The following is a 17,015-nucleotide window of genomic DNA, read 5'->3' as shown; positions in this document are numbered from 1 at the left end:
CTTGACTTAACCTTCACCCAGCGCTGGTTGGGTCAAACGAACTTCGGATTCAGATTCATCGACTTCAAAAATATAAATTTCAGGAATATTGATTTACCATGCATGATACTTTTTTCGGGTCTCTGTAATACATACGTTGTAATAGGGTTTTATCTTGAGACCTTTCGAGTAAAGTCGAAATAAAAAATTAATTAATTACTCGCTAATTGATAATATAAATTTCGCTCCACAAGGCGGCCCTGTGCGCTTGTAAGCACGGTGCGTGGGTTCAATAATCAGCATGTCTCATCCTTTGGTTGAAATACTCGCCCTGCTGAGAGTATCGTAACCTGCAAGTGAGTTAATGCTACTCAAACCAAAACAAAAAAAAAGGAGACTTGCGAGCGGTTAGTAATAGGCGTACGCAACAGGAAGACGGATAAAGAAATTAGATGCCAATCAATTAAACGAAACAAATATATATTCGATGTTAACAACAAAACGGCTGGTTAAGAAGAAAAAGAATGTATCGGACACGTATTACGCTGGGCGGCTGCGATGCAAGCGTTTATGTCATGGTAGCGTGAGTGACAGCGAACAACAACAATAACTTACGGGTCTACGATTGTTCAATAAAGAGAACGCTACGACGGATAGTTAGGATACAGCAGGATACTGTGCGTCAAATTATGAATGGTGCAATCGTTTTGTCGCATGAAATGAATAGAGCGTGTATAAAGGCAAAAGCCGAGAGAGAGATGAGCCAGGCTGTGAGCCTGTACTTACAACAAAAGCGTCGAACGCCGGCTTCTCAGCGTATTCGCTTTTCTCAATGGCGAAGGTGCGTTATCGCTTCACGCGTTGATTTGCTAATTCAACACCTGAATCGTTGTTTCTCGATGTTAGAAGTCATGTTAGTTCTCACCGGCCGTCTAGGCCATTCGTTTTTTTCTGCTCAACTCTCTACCAACGTATGTTCTATCTCCCCCTTCTTCGCGATAATCACTTCTTCGCGAGGTCCGCATCGCGAGTTGCAATCGATTCTATATCGTAGGGCTCGTCACTTACCTGTTCAATGACGCTTATGTTAGCTCCAAACTATTTATTATATTTATAAAGAGAGCAGTCTAAGCACTTCAAGCGAAGCGTTGAGGAACGAGACGGACCGAACGTCTTCTCTCACAGGCACGTATAGCTAATTTGCTGTTCGCGGCTGTTGCCAGAGTTGCCAGAAAGAGAGAGAGAGAGAGAGAGAAAGAGAGAGAGAGAGAGAGAGAGAGAGAGAGAGAAAGAGAGAGAGAGAGAGAGAGAGAGAGAGAGAAATAAAGAGAGAATCCTTTAAACCTAATTGTACATCCAAGGAATGGAGACAAAATTTGAGTAGTATTATACAGGAAAGTAATTGAAGGTTAAGAGATGAGCGAGGTTCCGGATAAACTGAGATAATTATCAAACAATTATATGCAATACAGATTACAATCCATAAAAATTAAATACTTTATGTACTTGGATTGGCTCAAAGTGTAATTTTCTCCATATGTAATGACCAAAATATTAACTACATATTATAAGCTATATATATACGTATTGAGTATATTTCGTCTTATTTTGATTGTGAAAATTTTGGTTTTGGTGTCGACGTAAAATATTGCTAATTCCTTTCATAAGTTATAGCATTTTAAACCTACAACTACAAATATAGCATTTGATATCTAACTCACAGATATCAAGTTAATATATAATATGCTAATACGATATTATTCGGTGTATCTGAAGGAGTTAACGACTACATGTCGTGATTAGGCATTGAGCTTTATGGAAGTTCAAAGTATCGAGGCCTGTTCCCTTGTTACCGACGCTTTTGTTGAGGTGATACCGTGAATTGCCATCATTATGTACTCGTATACTGACGCTATCGACATCTATTACTTGATCCATCACAACTGTCTCATTAATCAGTATTTTTGTATCTACCAATTTTTTATCTCTATCATTGTTTTAATCACGTTGGTGATGACTGTTCTAACCACTATATTGATTTTATTATCATTCTTGTTCTCGCTATGTTTTTTATAATTACTCCTGCTTTGGTTCTATCCGCAGAATCTATCACCGCTTCTATTTTTATAACTATGTGCATATATATTTTTGCTTTTTTCACAATATCTATCTTTTTAGTATATTTATTCACAATATCTATTTCATACAGTGTACGAAATAAATAGCCTGATGGTGTAAGTAAAGTTAATAACCAATCGTCACCCTTTTAAATATCTGTGTTAATACAATTTCGAAAATACATTTTAGCAATGGTGCATTGTTTAAATACTTTTTAACATATTACAACAAATCTTTAAAATTATACAGTATTTCTATTTATTTTAAATAGCTATTGTAACACTAAATTTTGTTTATATATTACTTTTACATAACCTAATTTTCTAGAAATATTTACGAGCTATCAACTGCCGTATTTAGATTCATGCATATAAAATTTTTATTTCAATTATTATTACTAGCACTTTTTATATTTAATTTATGGCTTTTTATTTTAGGTTTTGTCAGCACTAGATATATTACAACCTCCTCATTTGGATTTTTTTCAAGAAATGTATCCTTTAAATCGTACATGCTATTATTCAAATAGATTTAAAATTGCGGAAGTTAGAAGCTTTAAAAAATGGTCGGAGAATTGTCTCTAATTATACTGATTTAACCCTACATAGGACATGGTAGGAGACGTTTTTTATTCCTGGATAATTTTCCTCTTAAAAGAGGAATAGACGAAGAAAGTGAGATGTTACATGATAAAAAAATGTTAACTTGGGGAGTTACGTTGGATCAGATATAAGCAATAATAAGCCGATTTCCAGACCTAAAATATAATTATACGAGTATACGAGATGTGATCAGAAAGTAAGGTGAATTTTGAAATTTAGCGGGCTACGTCCGTTCGATCTTCGACTTTTTTATTTGGTTATGTCCGTACACTCGTCTAGAACATACGTTCCAAATTTCAGCTTTGTAGTATGTTTGGTTTGTTTGTGAAAGGCATCAAGGTTAGAAGTGTTTTGCGTGCTCCACGATTTGCTGCTGTCTAAAAACATGGATCAAAGAGTTTGCATTAAATTTTGTGTGAAAAATGGAATCAAATGTTCCAAAACACTTGAAATGCTGAAAGTGGCATACGGTGAGTCTACTTTAAGCCAAAAAAATGTTTACAAGTGGTATAAACTCTTCCAAGAAGGTCGAGAAGACACCGACGACGAACCTCGTTCTGGACGTCCCAGTACATCAACAACTGATGAGAATGTTGAAGAAGTGAAGAAAATAGTGTTGGGAAATCATCGAATTACCATTAGAGAAATTGCTGATGATATTGGCATCTCATTTGGTTCGTGCCAATCAATTTTGACGAGTGTTTTAGACATGAGACGTGTGTCAGCGAAGTTTGTTCCGAAATTGCTCAATTTCGACCAAAACAAACGATGATCCAGATTTACTCAACAGGGTTATAACAGGTGACGAAACATGGGTATACGGTTATGACGTCGAGACTAAGACTCAATCGTCCCAGTGGAGGCATTCTGGATCACCAAAATAAAAAAAAGCACGCCAAGTTCGATCAAATGTTCGATCAAAAAGGTTTTGCTTACAGTTTTCTTTGACTGCAGAGGCGTGGTGCATCATGAGTTCTTTCCACAGGGTAGAACAATAAATAAGGAATATTACCTGCAAGTTATTCGCAATTTGCGCGAAGCAATCCGCCAGAAACGTTTGTGGAAAATTTGTGGAAAAATAAAAATTGGCTTTTGCACCATGATAACGCCCCTGCTCACACATCGTTGCTTGTGCGCGAATTTTTGGCTAAAATCAACACAGTAACGATGCCACAGGCACCGTATTCCCCAGATCTGGCCCCCTGTGACTTCTTCTTATTCCCAAAACTGAAGAGGCCCATGAAAGGACGGCGTTTTGCCACGATTGAGGAGATAAAGACGGCATCGAAGGATGAACTAAACAAGATCACAAAAAATGATTTTTTGAAATGCTTTGAGGATTGGAAAAAGCGTTGGCACAAGTGCATTATATCCGAGGGGGATTACTTTGAAGGAGATAAAATAAAAATTGATGAATAAATAAATATTTTTGGAGAAAAATAAAAATTCACCTTACTTTTTGATCACACCTCGTATATACGTTCATGAGTGCATGCATGCGTGCATGTGTGTGCGCGCGCGCCTGTATGTATGTGTGTTTGTAGAATCGCTTTAGATGACTTTGTAGATTCAAAAATTATGCTACAAACCTTTATAGATATATATTTTAACTTAATGTATACTATCGTAGTATATTTTATTATATTTTAGTATATTATATTATATTTTGCTATATGATATAATAATATATAATATTTTGAGGTTTCTTAGTGCGAAAAGGCTTTTTCCAAAAATAATATTCCGATGTTTTCAATCTTATAGATCCTCGGAACTGTTCTTTATCAAAACATAAATCTAGAAGAGAATTAGTAACGGTGTAATGACCAAAAATAGTTTACTATCTAATACCAGAATATGTCAACTATTATAATAAATAATCATACCTCTTCGAAAGATGATGTATAAATAGAAAGATAAATATATGAACAGCCTTTTATAGTCCGTGAGTTCATTCATCTTTAAATCTATAAAGATTAAAGGCAACATGGATTTTAAAGGTTAGCCTCTCAAACTCCAACTTATAAATTTCGATAAGATAGTGAAGAAGGAATGCGACGAAAGAAGAATGGTGAATTAGTATTTGATAGTATACAAGCAGTTTTCTGTAGATTCAGTAACTATTGTTCATTAAAATGGTCTTAGATTTGAAAATGTATATGTCTACTCAAAGTCACTTAACCCACCCAAGTATCAGTTTCTAAGCGATTTATTGGAGCCGATAGATGGAGTACACTATTACATATTTAGTAAACATGAATGTCAGTTGTCTCACCAGATAAAGTAGTACCAAATTCCATCATAATTTTCGATGATATTGCTACTGAGAAATAAGGTAATGTAAGAGCATTTTTCTGTATGGGAATACATAACAATATAGATATTACCTATATCAATCGTATGCTATATTTCCAAACATCTTATCTGAAGAATTGATAATCATAAAATGCTGGAGAGATAATAATCATGGATTTTTAGCTATCAACTAAAAATTAATGTTAATTAAGTTCGGACTCTAAGATATATTTGCAAATCGTGTTTCCGAGAACAAGCAAGAAATTGATATATAGTACTAGATACTCGAAATGATCGAAATAATAGTTCTCTGTGTATTTCAAAAATCGTTATTAAAGTCAATCATCGAGTAGCAAACACAGAATCAATCTACACAGTTAGCTACTTCGACGTGCCATTTAAAATGCGGCGAAGCATCGTTGCATTTATCACGAAAAGACCAGACAGTGCCGCAACAAATACTCAGTCGAATATCTATTATTAATATGATTAGGAAGTATTAATATAGTATTAATATGATTAGGAAAGGAGATAGTCTAAGGCTGCTTTTTTCTCATAAGATACAAGATCTTATGAGTTGTGCTCTTAGACTATCTTCTATAACAATCATTTTCACTAATTTTAAATGTACGTACAGTTGGATCGCTATGTCACAGCGTAACTTGAAATGTTTAAATAAATTATAAATCTTGTATTTATTGAGAACGCTGTTAAAAACGATCGTTATCAAAATATTAAATTTTTACTTCTCTTTCTTAAGGTACTAGTATCGCTGTTTTATATTAAAATTCGTATTATATTTATTTATTGTAAAATTACTAGTGATATTTACTTACAAATTAAATTAAGTTATCTAATACGTAATAAATGATCATTTGGAAAGCTTGCAATTATTGATTTTGCATAGTAAACAATAAATTTCTCACGGATGTGAAGTTACGCTTCTCATAAGGTCTTGATTTTTATAGCGTTTTTCCTCAGATTTTGGATGTGTGGCGGGTTGCTATTGTGCAGCAAAAAGCGAAAAAAAAGGCAGATTAGACTGAACAATTCCACAACAGAGATAGACCAATAAATCATAGAAGATATAGTAAAGAATTTAATAAGCGTTATTTCTCTTGTATGAATACAACTGTTAATAATATAACTGATTCCTAACGAGAAAACAGAACAAGAAAAAATAGTACTTAAGCAATTAACTGAGACTCGTAATGTAAGCAAATGTAAAAATTATTTATTAAAACATGGAAAAGTAGATTTAGAAAAGACTTTGAATGATCCATTCAAACCGGTTATTAATCCATTGAAGAAGCTTATAGAGTCAGTTACTAGCAAATCTAATACTACTACTATAGAAAAACAGGTAAACATGAATAGACCTTTGAATAAAATCACCTTTGAAAAAATATTTGACACGAGAGTCGCAAAAGTAGATACTTCTAATAGATCTCACTATTATAATAGTACTACCAATGATTTGGATACTACTACACAATTGTCAGAACTACGTTTGAATCTGCTACTGGTGGCAATGATGATAATAATGATTATTTCCATAAATCTGCTGAAAATAATGATCATGAACCTATTGATAATACTACTATAAATTTAGATAAAATGTATTAATCACAGCTGCTCGATGACTTCATTTCAGGAAATTATATTCTATTATTGCATGAGCTTAAAAAGAAAAGTAACCTAGGTAAAATATTTGGCGTTCGTCTAAAGGAAAATAATTATGTAATTTTATTTATTTCAAAAATGATAAAATAATAGTGCATGATGTCACCAAGACTGTGGATTGTATTTAATGAAGTTTTTTCTTCGTAAAGAATCCAATACCAAACTAATTAGTTATTTAGGTAAAGGAAATTATATTAAAATTGTTAAGTAGTAATGTTTATCAAAAAAGGTATGAATCAAATGGAGAATATGGAAATAAGCATGTAAAAAATGAAAAATCCACTTGGAATCTCATTTATTTATCGACTTTCGTACTGAGAAATGAAAGTTTATTGATAGAAGTAGACTTTCACTTCACTACAAAGTCGCAAAAAGAAAAGAAACATCATTGGACCATGCCTACTGAGATCATCCAAATAAAATTATTTATTAATTATGATTAATTATAGCCGAACAAGTAGCTGATAATCCTAGTTATATTAATGTAATTCAATCAATTACTGAAGAATTACGTAAAGCATGCTATATATACAAGGTGAACCATTTTAATGAATAGACCAAAATTTTTCCCTCTACGTAATGTTTAGCAAAAAAATGTTTCAGACAAAAGTTGCTGGAGTCGGAGGGAGACATATCCCCATGACCTTGTCTTTGATCTTAAAGGTCACTTTTAAGGTCATTTGAAGGTCAGCCTTATTTTTAGCTGATATTTTTAACCCCGGATTTGGAAAGAGCGGAAAATCCTATATTCAGATAAGGTAACATAGTCGGGGTCCGGTTGACCTCCAAGATCATGTAGCGGTCAAACAAATTAATACTCGTGTTATGACCCCATTTTTCTTGGAAAGAAAGAAAGTAAGAGATTCTGGAATCAAAAAGAAGATTTCATTCATTTTCATTTTTTTACAATAATTGACTTACAATGATTAATTTAAAATTAAGAATCTTACAAATATAATGCTTTTTTTTCGTAAATGTAGCATCTAACTAAAGAGTAACTGCTCAAAATTACCACCTCTAACTTTAATATATAAGTTCAGTCTTCTTACAAATTGTGCAACAGTACTTCATGAGATATGTCTGGGTATAGCAGCGCACGCTGCTCGAATTCGCTCCATCATGTTCTGTCTAGTTGTAGGCTGCTCTTGATAAACCGCGTTTTTCACATATCCCTACAAATAAAAATCTAGAGTTGTCGTGTCAGGTAAACGAGGTGGCCATGCAACTGGATCTCCACGACCAATCCACCTATCAGGATATTCATCATTCAGAAAATTACGTATTGTATGTGCGAAATGTGAAGATGCGCCATCGAGTTGTATCCACATTCTTAACCTCGTATCTAGATCGATATTTTCTAGTAGAGGAGGCAAATGATCGCAGTGTAATTCCAAGAAATTTTGACCATTAATGTTATCCATTTACAATTCCACACCATACGTTGACACTCCAACGGTATTGATGATTAATTTGTCGATACTAGTGAGGATTATGATTTTATCAATAGTGGCAGTTATGTCGATTTAAGCTGCCATCCCTTTTGAATGTTGCTTCATTCGAAAAAAGTACAAAACGAAAAAAGTTAAGATCTACTTAAATCATTTGTAAAGCCCATTCATAGAAACGTATATGAGGTGTGTTCAAAAAATACCCGGAATTTTTAAATTTCGCGGGTCTGGAGAGTCCAATTGTCAAAATTTTTTTTTATCGTGTTGGTATACGTGCCGCTGAAGTATGATAAAATTTTCAGCTATATTCACTGTTTACTTTGTGTGCGGTAGTCGCTAAGGTTTGACGTGTTTTTATGAGCTCGGCGATTTTCGTTTTTTAAAAGAAATGGATCAAAGAATTTGTATTAAATTTTGCGTAAAAAATGAAATAAAGTTTAACAAAGTGTGTGAAATGTTACAAAAAGCCTATGGTGAATCTGCTATGAAAAAAACAAGTGTTTACGAGTGGTATAAGCGTTTCCAGGATGGCCGCGAAGACGTTGAAGATGACGAACGTTCCGGTCGACCCAGCACGTCAACAATCGATGAAAATGTGAAAAAAGTGGAAAAAATGGTTCTGAATGATCGCCGAATTTCAATTAGAGAAGTTGCTGATGAAGTTGGCATATTAATTGGCTCATGTCATAACATTTTTTCAAATGTTTTGGGCATGAAACGGGTGGCAGCAAAATTCATTTCAAAACTGCTGAACTTTGACCAAAAAAACAATTGTATAAACATCGCTCAGCAGTTGTTAAACGACGTCAACGACGATCCAAGTTTGCTTGAAAGGGTCATAACTGGTGATGAAACATGGGTGTACGGTTATGATGTCGAAACCAAAGCACAATCGTCCACCTGGAAGCATTCAACGTCACCAAGAGCGAAAAAAGCCCGTCAAGTTCGATCAAAGGTGAAGGTTTTGCTTACAGTTTTCTTTGACTGCAGGGGCGTGGTGCATCATAAGTTCTTATCACAAGGTCGTACGGTTAATAAGGAGTATTACCTTGAAGTTATGCGACGTTTGTGTGAAGCAATCCGAAAAAAACGCCCCGATTTATGGAAAAACAATTCATGGCTTTTGCATCACGATAACGCACCTGCTCACTCGTCGTTGCTTGTTCGTAATTTTTTGGCTAAAAACAATACCGTAGTCGTGCCCCAACCTCCATATTCACCAGATATGGCTCCGTGTGACTTTTTCCTGTTCCCAAAGTTGAAGAGACCCATGAAAGGACGGCGTTTTTCCTCGATTGAAGAAATAAAGGCCGAATCGCTGAGAGTGCTCAAGGACATACCAAAAAGTGAATATCAAGAGTGCTTCGAAGATTGGAAAAAACGCTGGCATAAGTGTATTATATCTGGGGTGGATTACTTTGAAGGGACCACATTGATGTAAACGAATAAATAAATATTTTTTTGGAAAAACGATAATTCCGGGTACTTTTTGAACACACCTCGTAAAACGGCGTCACAGCTTGCGTTAACGTTTTTTCTGCTTATCTGGCGTGAGCTTATGTGAGGACTTATGTAAGCTTAAGCAAGAACCACTAAAACTCGAATGTCATTTCTGTTGTATTCATGATGTCGCCTTTGGCGCCGCAAATGACTATTTCGTACTCTCCTTATTAAATCCTTAATAGTCATTGCATTTGGGTGGCGTTTACGATCGTAACGCTGTGCATAAAGTTGTGCAGCGGCACGATATCTGCCATGACACTCTCCTAAAACTAAAAGTATATCATCAATCTCATCTGGAGTGTAATCAGCCACAATACATATGCATTTTTTGTAAATAATACACACTGATAAACTCATTCTAGCAAGTTCCATAACTTTGAATTCGTTCTAAAATTTTGAACATTACGCAGTATCACCACTTAGCTCCATCTGTTTGAGTCGTAGTGTCATATGCAACAATTTAAAATGGCTCCAGGATGAAGGTTTCAATTGAAAAACGATTTCGATTGTCCCTTGACTTTGCGAAACCAAAGGACTCCGCACAAACCTTATAGGTTTGAGTTCCCGGTCGAACCGTCTGAATTTTTAACATCCTGTACGTGACACGCTCCTAATCAAAAGTATAATAAAATATTATTTTTTATTCAAGAATCTCTTATTTTCTTTCTTTCTGAGAAAAATAGGGTCATAACAATTGTATTAGTTTGATTTACCGGCACATGACCTCTAGTGGTCAGCTGGACCCCGACTATGTTGCCTTATTTGAACGTAGAATTTCCCGCTCTTTCTGAATCCGTGGTCAAGAATAAGGGTTCCTATTCAAAAAACAAGGCTAATCTTGAAATGATCTAGATAGTTACCTTCAAGGTCAAAAACAAGGTCAAGGGGATAAGTCCACCTCCGAGTTCAGAAACTTTGATCTAAAACATTGCTGGACGTTTCCGAGTAGGAAAGATCTTGATGTATTGATGAAAATGATTCACCTTGTGTATATATATATTTTTTTTTTCCTGAATTTTTATAGCAAAATATTAATTAGATCAAAAGTATTAACTTTAAAAAATAAGAATAAATATTTTTCGAAAGCTTATATCTTAAAAACGAATAAAGATATAAAAATAAAATTTGTGTTTAAATATGTGTAAAGCCTTCAATTTTGAAAATATTTACATCTTTTATTTTACATTCATGGTTTTGCCATGTACTGCATTTCTAATAATTTATAGAACAATTTTTTAAATTTATTTCTAGTTTGTTTCTTTTTTTTTGTATTTAAATCTACTTAATGTTTGGGTCATGTTTTTCAATCCAATCGAAAAGCTTAATGTATCCTTTTTAGCTTTAGTTCATATTAAATATTCCATAAAAAAATTACAAGGTGCTCTTTGACATATCATATCTTCAAAATATTTTTATATTTGTACCGGGTAGAGCTCTATTCTGAGGGAGATAGAGATACATTTTTATAAGCCGCTTACAACTCTTTTGGATACTCCAAGTCTACTTCTAAAATGTATTTAATACCGTTATCGTTCGGAATGTAAAAAAGTTAATGTTATCAATATTCTTAATCCATTCAGAATTTTCATATGGTCTGTGTCATAGTTCAACCATAAAAATAATAATCTTCATAAACATTAAAATATTACTTGATCAAAAACAAAATTGTGACAACTCATCCTACTTAATGAGGAGTTCGATCCAACAGGAAGGACGAAACACCTAGTAATTTTTAAAATCTTATTTTGAATTACTAAATGAATAACAATTATTAAGTTTTGTCGAATTTTTGGGGTTATCTCGTGAAACCAGATAATTTTTTTAAAATATTGCTTTGTTTGACTTCTTTAAATTCTGCTCCTGTGTATTTATTATAAATCTTTCCGTATTTATTACAACTTTGACTAATACCTTCAAGTATGCTCTACAGGGTGTCCCATTTTAAAGGAACCACCCCGAAATTTTCGACGGTTGGCGTTGTACAAAAAAATTGTTCAGACAACAGTTGTTTGGGACAATGGGGGCAACTTTTCTGTGAAATCTGATTTGACCTTGAGATTCATTTTCAAGGTCATTTGAAGGTCAAAGTAATTTTTTGAATAGGAACCCATATTTTTGATCCTGGATTCGGAAAGAGCGGAAAATTCTACGTTTAGATAACGTATTATGTGTGGGGTGCGGTTAACCCCCCCCCTCGCCTAAGGTCATGTAGGGGTCAAATTTATGAATTTCTTCATCTATGCACAGGGATGATCGGGCATGAGTAAGGTTAATTGTAAGAACCCAATAACTCGATACCCCCAATAATTCAATAACCTCAATATCCCAAAAAAATTGTAGGGTCAAACAACAGTGACCTTGAGCTTAAACTTCAGGTTGATTTTCAAAGTCGACTTCATTTATTCAAAGCCTTCATGAGAAGTGTCATTTTCAATAACCCAATAACCCAATAACTCGATAACCCAATTAACCCAATTATCCAATAACCCGATAACCTCAATATCCCAAAAAAATTGTAGGGTCAAACAACAGTGACCTTGAGCTTAAACTTCAGGTTGATTTTCAAAGTCGACTTCATGTATTCAAAGCCTTCATGAGAAGTGTCATTTTCAATTTTGTGGGATCACGTGTTATTTCCATTCTTTTTTCTGGTGTAATTCCGAACAAGCCTACAAAGTTTCAACTAAATTGTTTAACAACACTTTTTTAGTATTGTTTATGACAATAGTGATTCGCGAACAGTCCTTCTCAGGATAGTTCAAGTGTAATTTTCTTAGTCGACTTAAAAGGAGGGAATATGCCGGATTATTCGAGAAACGAAATTGTTGATATTCTGTTGTCTCTCGGGGCATGTCAAGGCCGATATCGTGCTGCGGCAAGGTATTACCGCCAAAATTACCCAGGGAGACTTCACTACCCGAACCACGTGAGAATTCGAATCATCGAGCAAAGAGAGAGACGACGACCCCGAATACGCAGAAATCGTCGTCGCATTTCGATGCCGAACAACGATGATCCACGAATTCTCGTCGTTTTGGCCATGATTGATTTGGATCATCATATCTCGTTGCGTGAAATTCAGAGACGTACTGGAATCCCAAGATCAACAGCCACTAGATTTTTGTGCTGTACAGATTTCATCCGTATCACATAACTTTGACTCAAGCTTTGATGCCAGATGATCTCCGCATTCCAGAATTCTGCAAGCACAAGCAAGGATTCGTGAAGATCCTGAATTTTTCAGATACGTCATGTTTTCGGACGAAGCTACATTTCATGGTAATGGGCAACTCAATCGCTATAATAGTCATTATTGGTTTATCCAGAACCCTCATTGGGTACGTCATGTTGATAATCAGCATAGATGGAGCCTCGTAGTTTGGTGCGGTATAATAAATGGTTATCAGATAGGACCTTATGTTTTCGATAGGAATGTCAATGGCGCAACATATCTTAATTTCCTGTAGAATGAATTACAGGAATTATTGGAAGATGTGGACTTGGAAAAAAGACGACGATTATGGCTTCAACTCACTAATGGTTCGTCACTTCTTGAACCAACGATACCGAAGACGATGGATAGGCATTGGTAGTGACATTACTGAGTGGTGTCCAAGATCACCAGATCTGACAAGTCCAGATTTCTTTTTATGGGGCTAAAAAATGTTGTTTTGCACAGCAACCAACAACACGGCAAGATATGATGCAACGCATCATACAAGCTTGCAGAGCTATTCCGCGTCACGTTTTGACGTCCACAGTTGAAAATTTTGAACGTAAAATTCAACATTGCATAAATTTGAACGGGGGTATTTTTGAACATCTTATGAGATAAATGTTTGCGTTGCAATCTTGACCATAACTCTATCTGTAGTCAACGTCTTATCTTGATCGGCTGAGCATTCCCATCTTGCCTTCATTGGCTGGGTAATCAATACCTTGCCTTCACTGGCTGGGTAATCGATACCTTATTAACCTCACCCTTGCCCCGGTGGGATGGGGGGTGAACCTCTCTCCCAAAATAATACTTTATCTAAACGTAGAATTTCCCGCTCTTTTCGAATCCGGGATAAAAAATGGGGGCCCTTATTCAAAATATCTCTTAGTTATTAGGTTATTGGGGTTATCGAGTTATTGGGTATTGAAGTTATTGGGTTATTACAATTAACCTTACCCTTGCCCGATCATCCCTATGCATAGATGAAGAAAATCATAAATTTGACCCCTACATGAACTTAGGCAAGGGGGGGGGGGGGGTAACCGCACCCCACACATAATACGTTATCTAAACGTAGAATTTTCCGCTCTTTCCGAATCCGGAATCAAAAATATAGTTTCCTATTCAAAAAATGACTTTGACCTTCAAATGACCTTGAAAATGATACTCACGGTCAAATCGGAATTCACAGAAAAGTTGCCCCCATTGTCCCAAACAACTGTTGTCTGAACAATTTTTTTGAACAACGCCAACCGTCGAAAATTTCGGGGTGGTTCCGTTAAAATGGGACACCCTGTATAGAATAAATAATACCGTATAAATATGAAACAAAAGTTCGAGATCAACTTCTGCGTATCTTAGCATCACATCCCATGTTTATCCAGGAGTTGTATAATGTGCTAGATCAAGTTTATATAATTGTATACAGGATGAGGAAGAAGTATGGAAACTCCGGAAAATTCAGAAAATTGCATGAGGTTAGTCATGAAACAAAGGTCATACCCTATGTAACTTTCAACGAGGAACCCCACGGTGATCTCTGATTTGACCTTGAACCTCATTTTCAAGGTTATTTCGAGATCAACCTCATTTTTTCATATGGGAACCCCTATTTTTTATACTATAATCAAAAAGAGCGATAAATTTTACGGGTGGGAACGATTCAAATATAGCGTGACCCCTAATCCTCCTTAAAACCATGTACTCGTATTTTCAAAATCATCACATCTTAACGCCTGGATAGCTGAAACAATCTGATTTCACCAAAGTTACAGTGTTCAAATTTCCTGTGATAAAAAATGTACCTATTATTGTATCACCTACCATTTATGCCCACACGCTTAATTTTTGAGGATATTGAGTGTAACTTTCTCTTATCCAATGAGGATTTTGTCGTATCAATATCTAAGGTTATGACGATTGACTTCGCCATTTAATTGACATGTAGCTTCGCCTGAGAAAACAATAGTTTTTTATAAATGCGCAAACAGAGTTGATTTTTGCTAGAAAACGAACAAAAAGCAATTTAAAGATCTGTCTTTCTCGTATTTTTTTAGAATTTTGAAAAAAGAAGACAACTTTTTTTTCACATTGCACAGTTCATCTGAATTTCATTCTTTTCGCAGTCTTCATTTTCATTTTAGAAAATAGAAAGTCACTACTGTGAGCATAAAATATCATTAAAATTGTCAAAAACTGGAAAGTCACGTTTTTTTCGTCAAACGCTACGTTTTCTCCTCTTTCATGGGCTGTAAAGCTAATTGTTTATTAGAAATACAAAATTATTTTGAAGGTATTTGAAAGAAGTGAAAATTTAAAAATAAAATAGAAGTGCTTTTACAAATAATAATTAAAAAATTGTTATCATTTAGATTTTAAAGTCTTATTTGTTCGTGACTTCTAGTAATTGGAAGTTGAAACCATATTTTGTTGTTTTCATAGTATATAGGCTCTAGAAAGAAAAATACTTGACCAATAACAAAAAACCAATTCGACAAATTCGTCAAATATTTCAAAGTTTTTTTTTTAATTACAATAACAATATTAAATTTTTGGTTTTTTCAAACTTTTAAAATGTTTCGTTTGTCCGAAAGAGAACGAATATCTCTTCTAATGATGAGGGGTTAGGGTGATCAGAAAAGGTCGTATACTAATGTTATTAATCTCTTTAATAAAACTTTTCGAAACGGTGATGGCGAAACTCCTGTGTCTAAATCCACAGTTTTAAAAACCTTAATACATTTTCAAGAAACGGGGTCTATTAAAATTGTTCTGTTACTGGAAGACCACGAACAGCAACAAATGAAGAAAAATCTTTAGATGTTTTACTGTCTTTTGTGGAAAATCTACATGAATCATCTCGATTAGTAGCTTTACAACAGGAGGACGATCAAAAATCTGTTTTTTAAATTTTAGAGGTAAACAAGTTTCATCCTTATAAAATGAAACTTGTGCAGGAATTGAATGAGGATGATCCTGATCGTCTAGTGGAATTTTGTGCGACAATGATGCAAATGATTACTGAAAATCCAATATTTTTACAAAATACTATTTTTCAGACGAAGTGACATTACAATTAAATGGCAAAGTCAATCGTCATAACTTTAGATATCGGTCCAATACAAATCCTCATTGGACGAGAGAAAGTCATACTCAATATCCTAAAAAATTAAACGTGTGAGCAGGAAGATTAGGCGATACAATAATAGGTCCCTTTTTTATCGAAGGAAATTTGAACGCTGTAAGTTATGAACATCTTTTGCGAAATCAAATTGTTCCAGCTATCCAGGCGTTAAGTGGTGATGATTTTGAAAATACATGGTTTCAGCAAGATGGTGCTCCAGCTCATTACGGTGTAAATGTCAGACAATACGTCAATGAAACATTTTTTGACAGATGGATAGGTAGAAGAGGTACAGTTGAGTGGGCTTCAAGATCTCCAGATTTAAGCCCTTTGGACTATTTTTTGTGGGGGTATTCAAAAGATCGGGTATACAGAAGTAATCCACAAAATCTTGAAGAATTAAGACGTAGAATAGTTCAATAAATTAATGCCATTCCACGGCAGATAATCTAATATGCAACTCAATCATTCTACAATAGGATTGGTTACTGTCAAGAAGCGAATGGAGAACAATTTGAACATCTGTTGTAAATTCATTTACGTGAAAGGCAAGGGGAACTCACTATTAAAAAGCACCCCGAAATAAGAGGCAAGGGGAACTCATTATAAAATAGCACCCCGAAGGGAACAGATTTCTTCTACGTACACGTCGTTGTTCCTGGATAGCGCTAAAAGGAGGATTAGAAGTTACGATATCTTTGGACTTGAATCGTTCCCACCCGAAAGATTTATCGTTCTTTTTGATTCTAGTATAAAAATAGGGGTTCCCATATGAAAAAATAAGGTTGATCTTGAAATAACCTTGAAAATGAGGTTCAAGGTCAAATCAGAGGTACCGATGGATTCCTCGTTGAAAGTTACATAGGGTATGACCTTTGTTTCATGACTAACCTCATACGGTTTTCCGAATTTTCCGGGGTTTCCATACTTTTTCCTTATCCTATATATATGTTCATATAACATGCTTTTTACGGAAATTTGTAAAAATATTAGCTAGTAATAGTACATCAGCTTTCAAATATAAATCAGAGTACATTCCTAGATCTGTA

At 34.8% G+C, this 17,015-nt stretch overlaps 2 protein-coding genes across 7 annotated transcripts in view; one reads left to right on the top strand and one right to left on the bottom strand.

The window, feature by feature from the left end:
• Nucleotides 1–17,015, top strand: part of LOC131675535 (serine/threonine-protein kinase NLK) — a 709,408-nt gene that overhangs the window by 198,322 nt on the left and 494,071 nt on the right. For all 6 annotated transcript variants that reach the window (XM_058954550.1, XM_058954551.1, XM_058954552.1 and 3 more), the window contains one exon: nucleotides 2,535–2,590. In XM_058954550.1, coding sequence (XP_058810533.1) covers nucleotides 2,535–2,590 — 56 coding nt within the window. The remainder of the gene's footprint in view (nucleotides 1–2,534; nucleotides 2,591–17,015) is intronic.
• The window catches only part of LOC131675536 (uncharacterized), a 488,580-nt gene that overhangs the window by 180,205 nt on the left and 291,360 nt on the right, over nucleotides 1–17,015 (bottom strand). The window lies entirely within an intron of this gene.

This window comes from Phymastichus coffea, unplaced genomic scaffold, assembly GCF_024137745.1.
Source record: "Phymastichus coffea isolate CEN01 unplaced genomic scaffold, Cenicafe_Pcof_1.1 PCOF00025, whole genome shotgun sequence".
NCBI lineage: Eukaryota > Metazoa > Arthropoda > Insecta > Hymenoptera > Eulophidae > Phymastichus > Phymastichus coffea.
The sequence above is the reverse complement of the archived record's forward strand: the minus strand, read 5'-3'. Positions and strand labels throughout refer to the sequence as shown.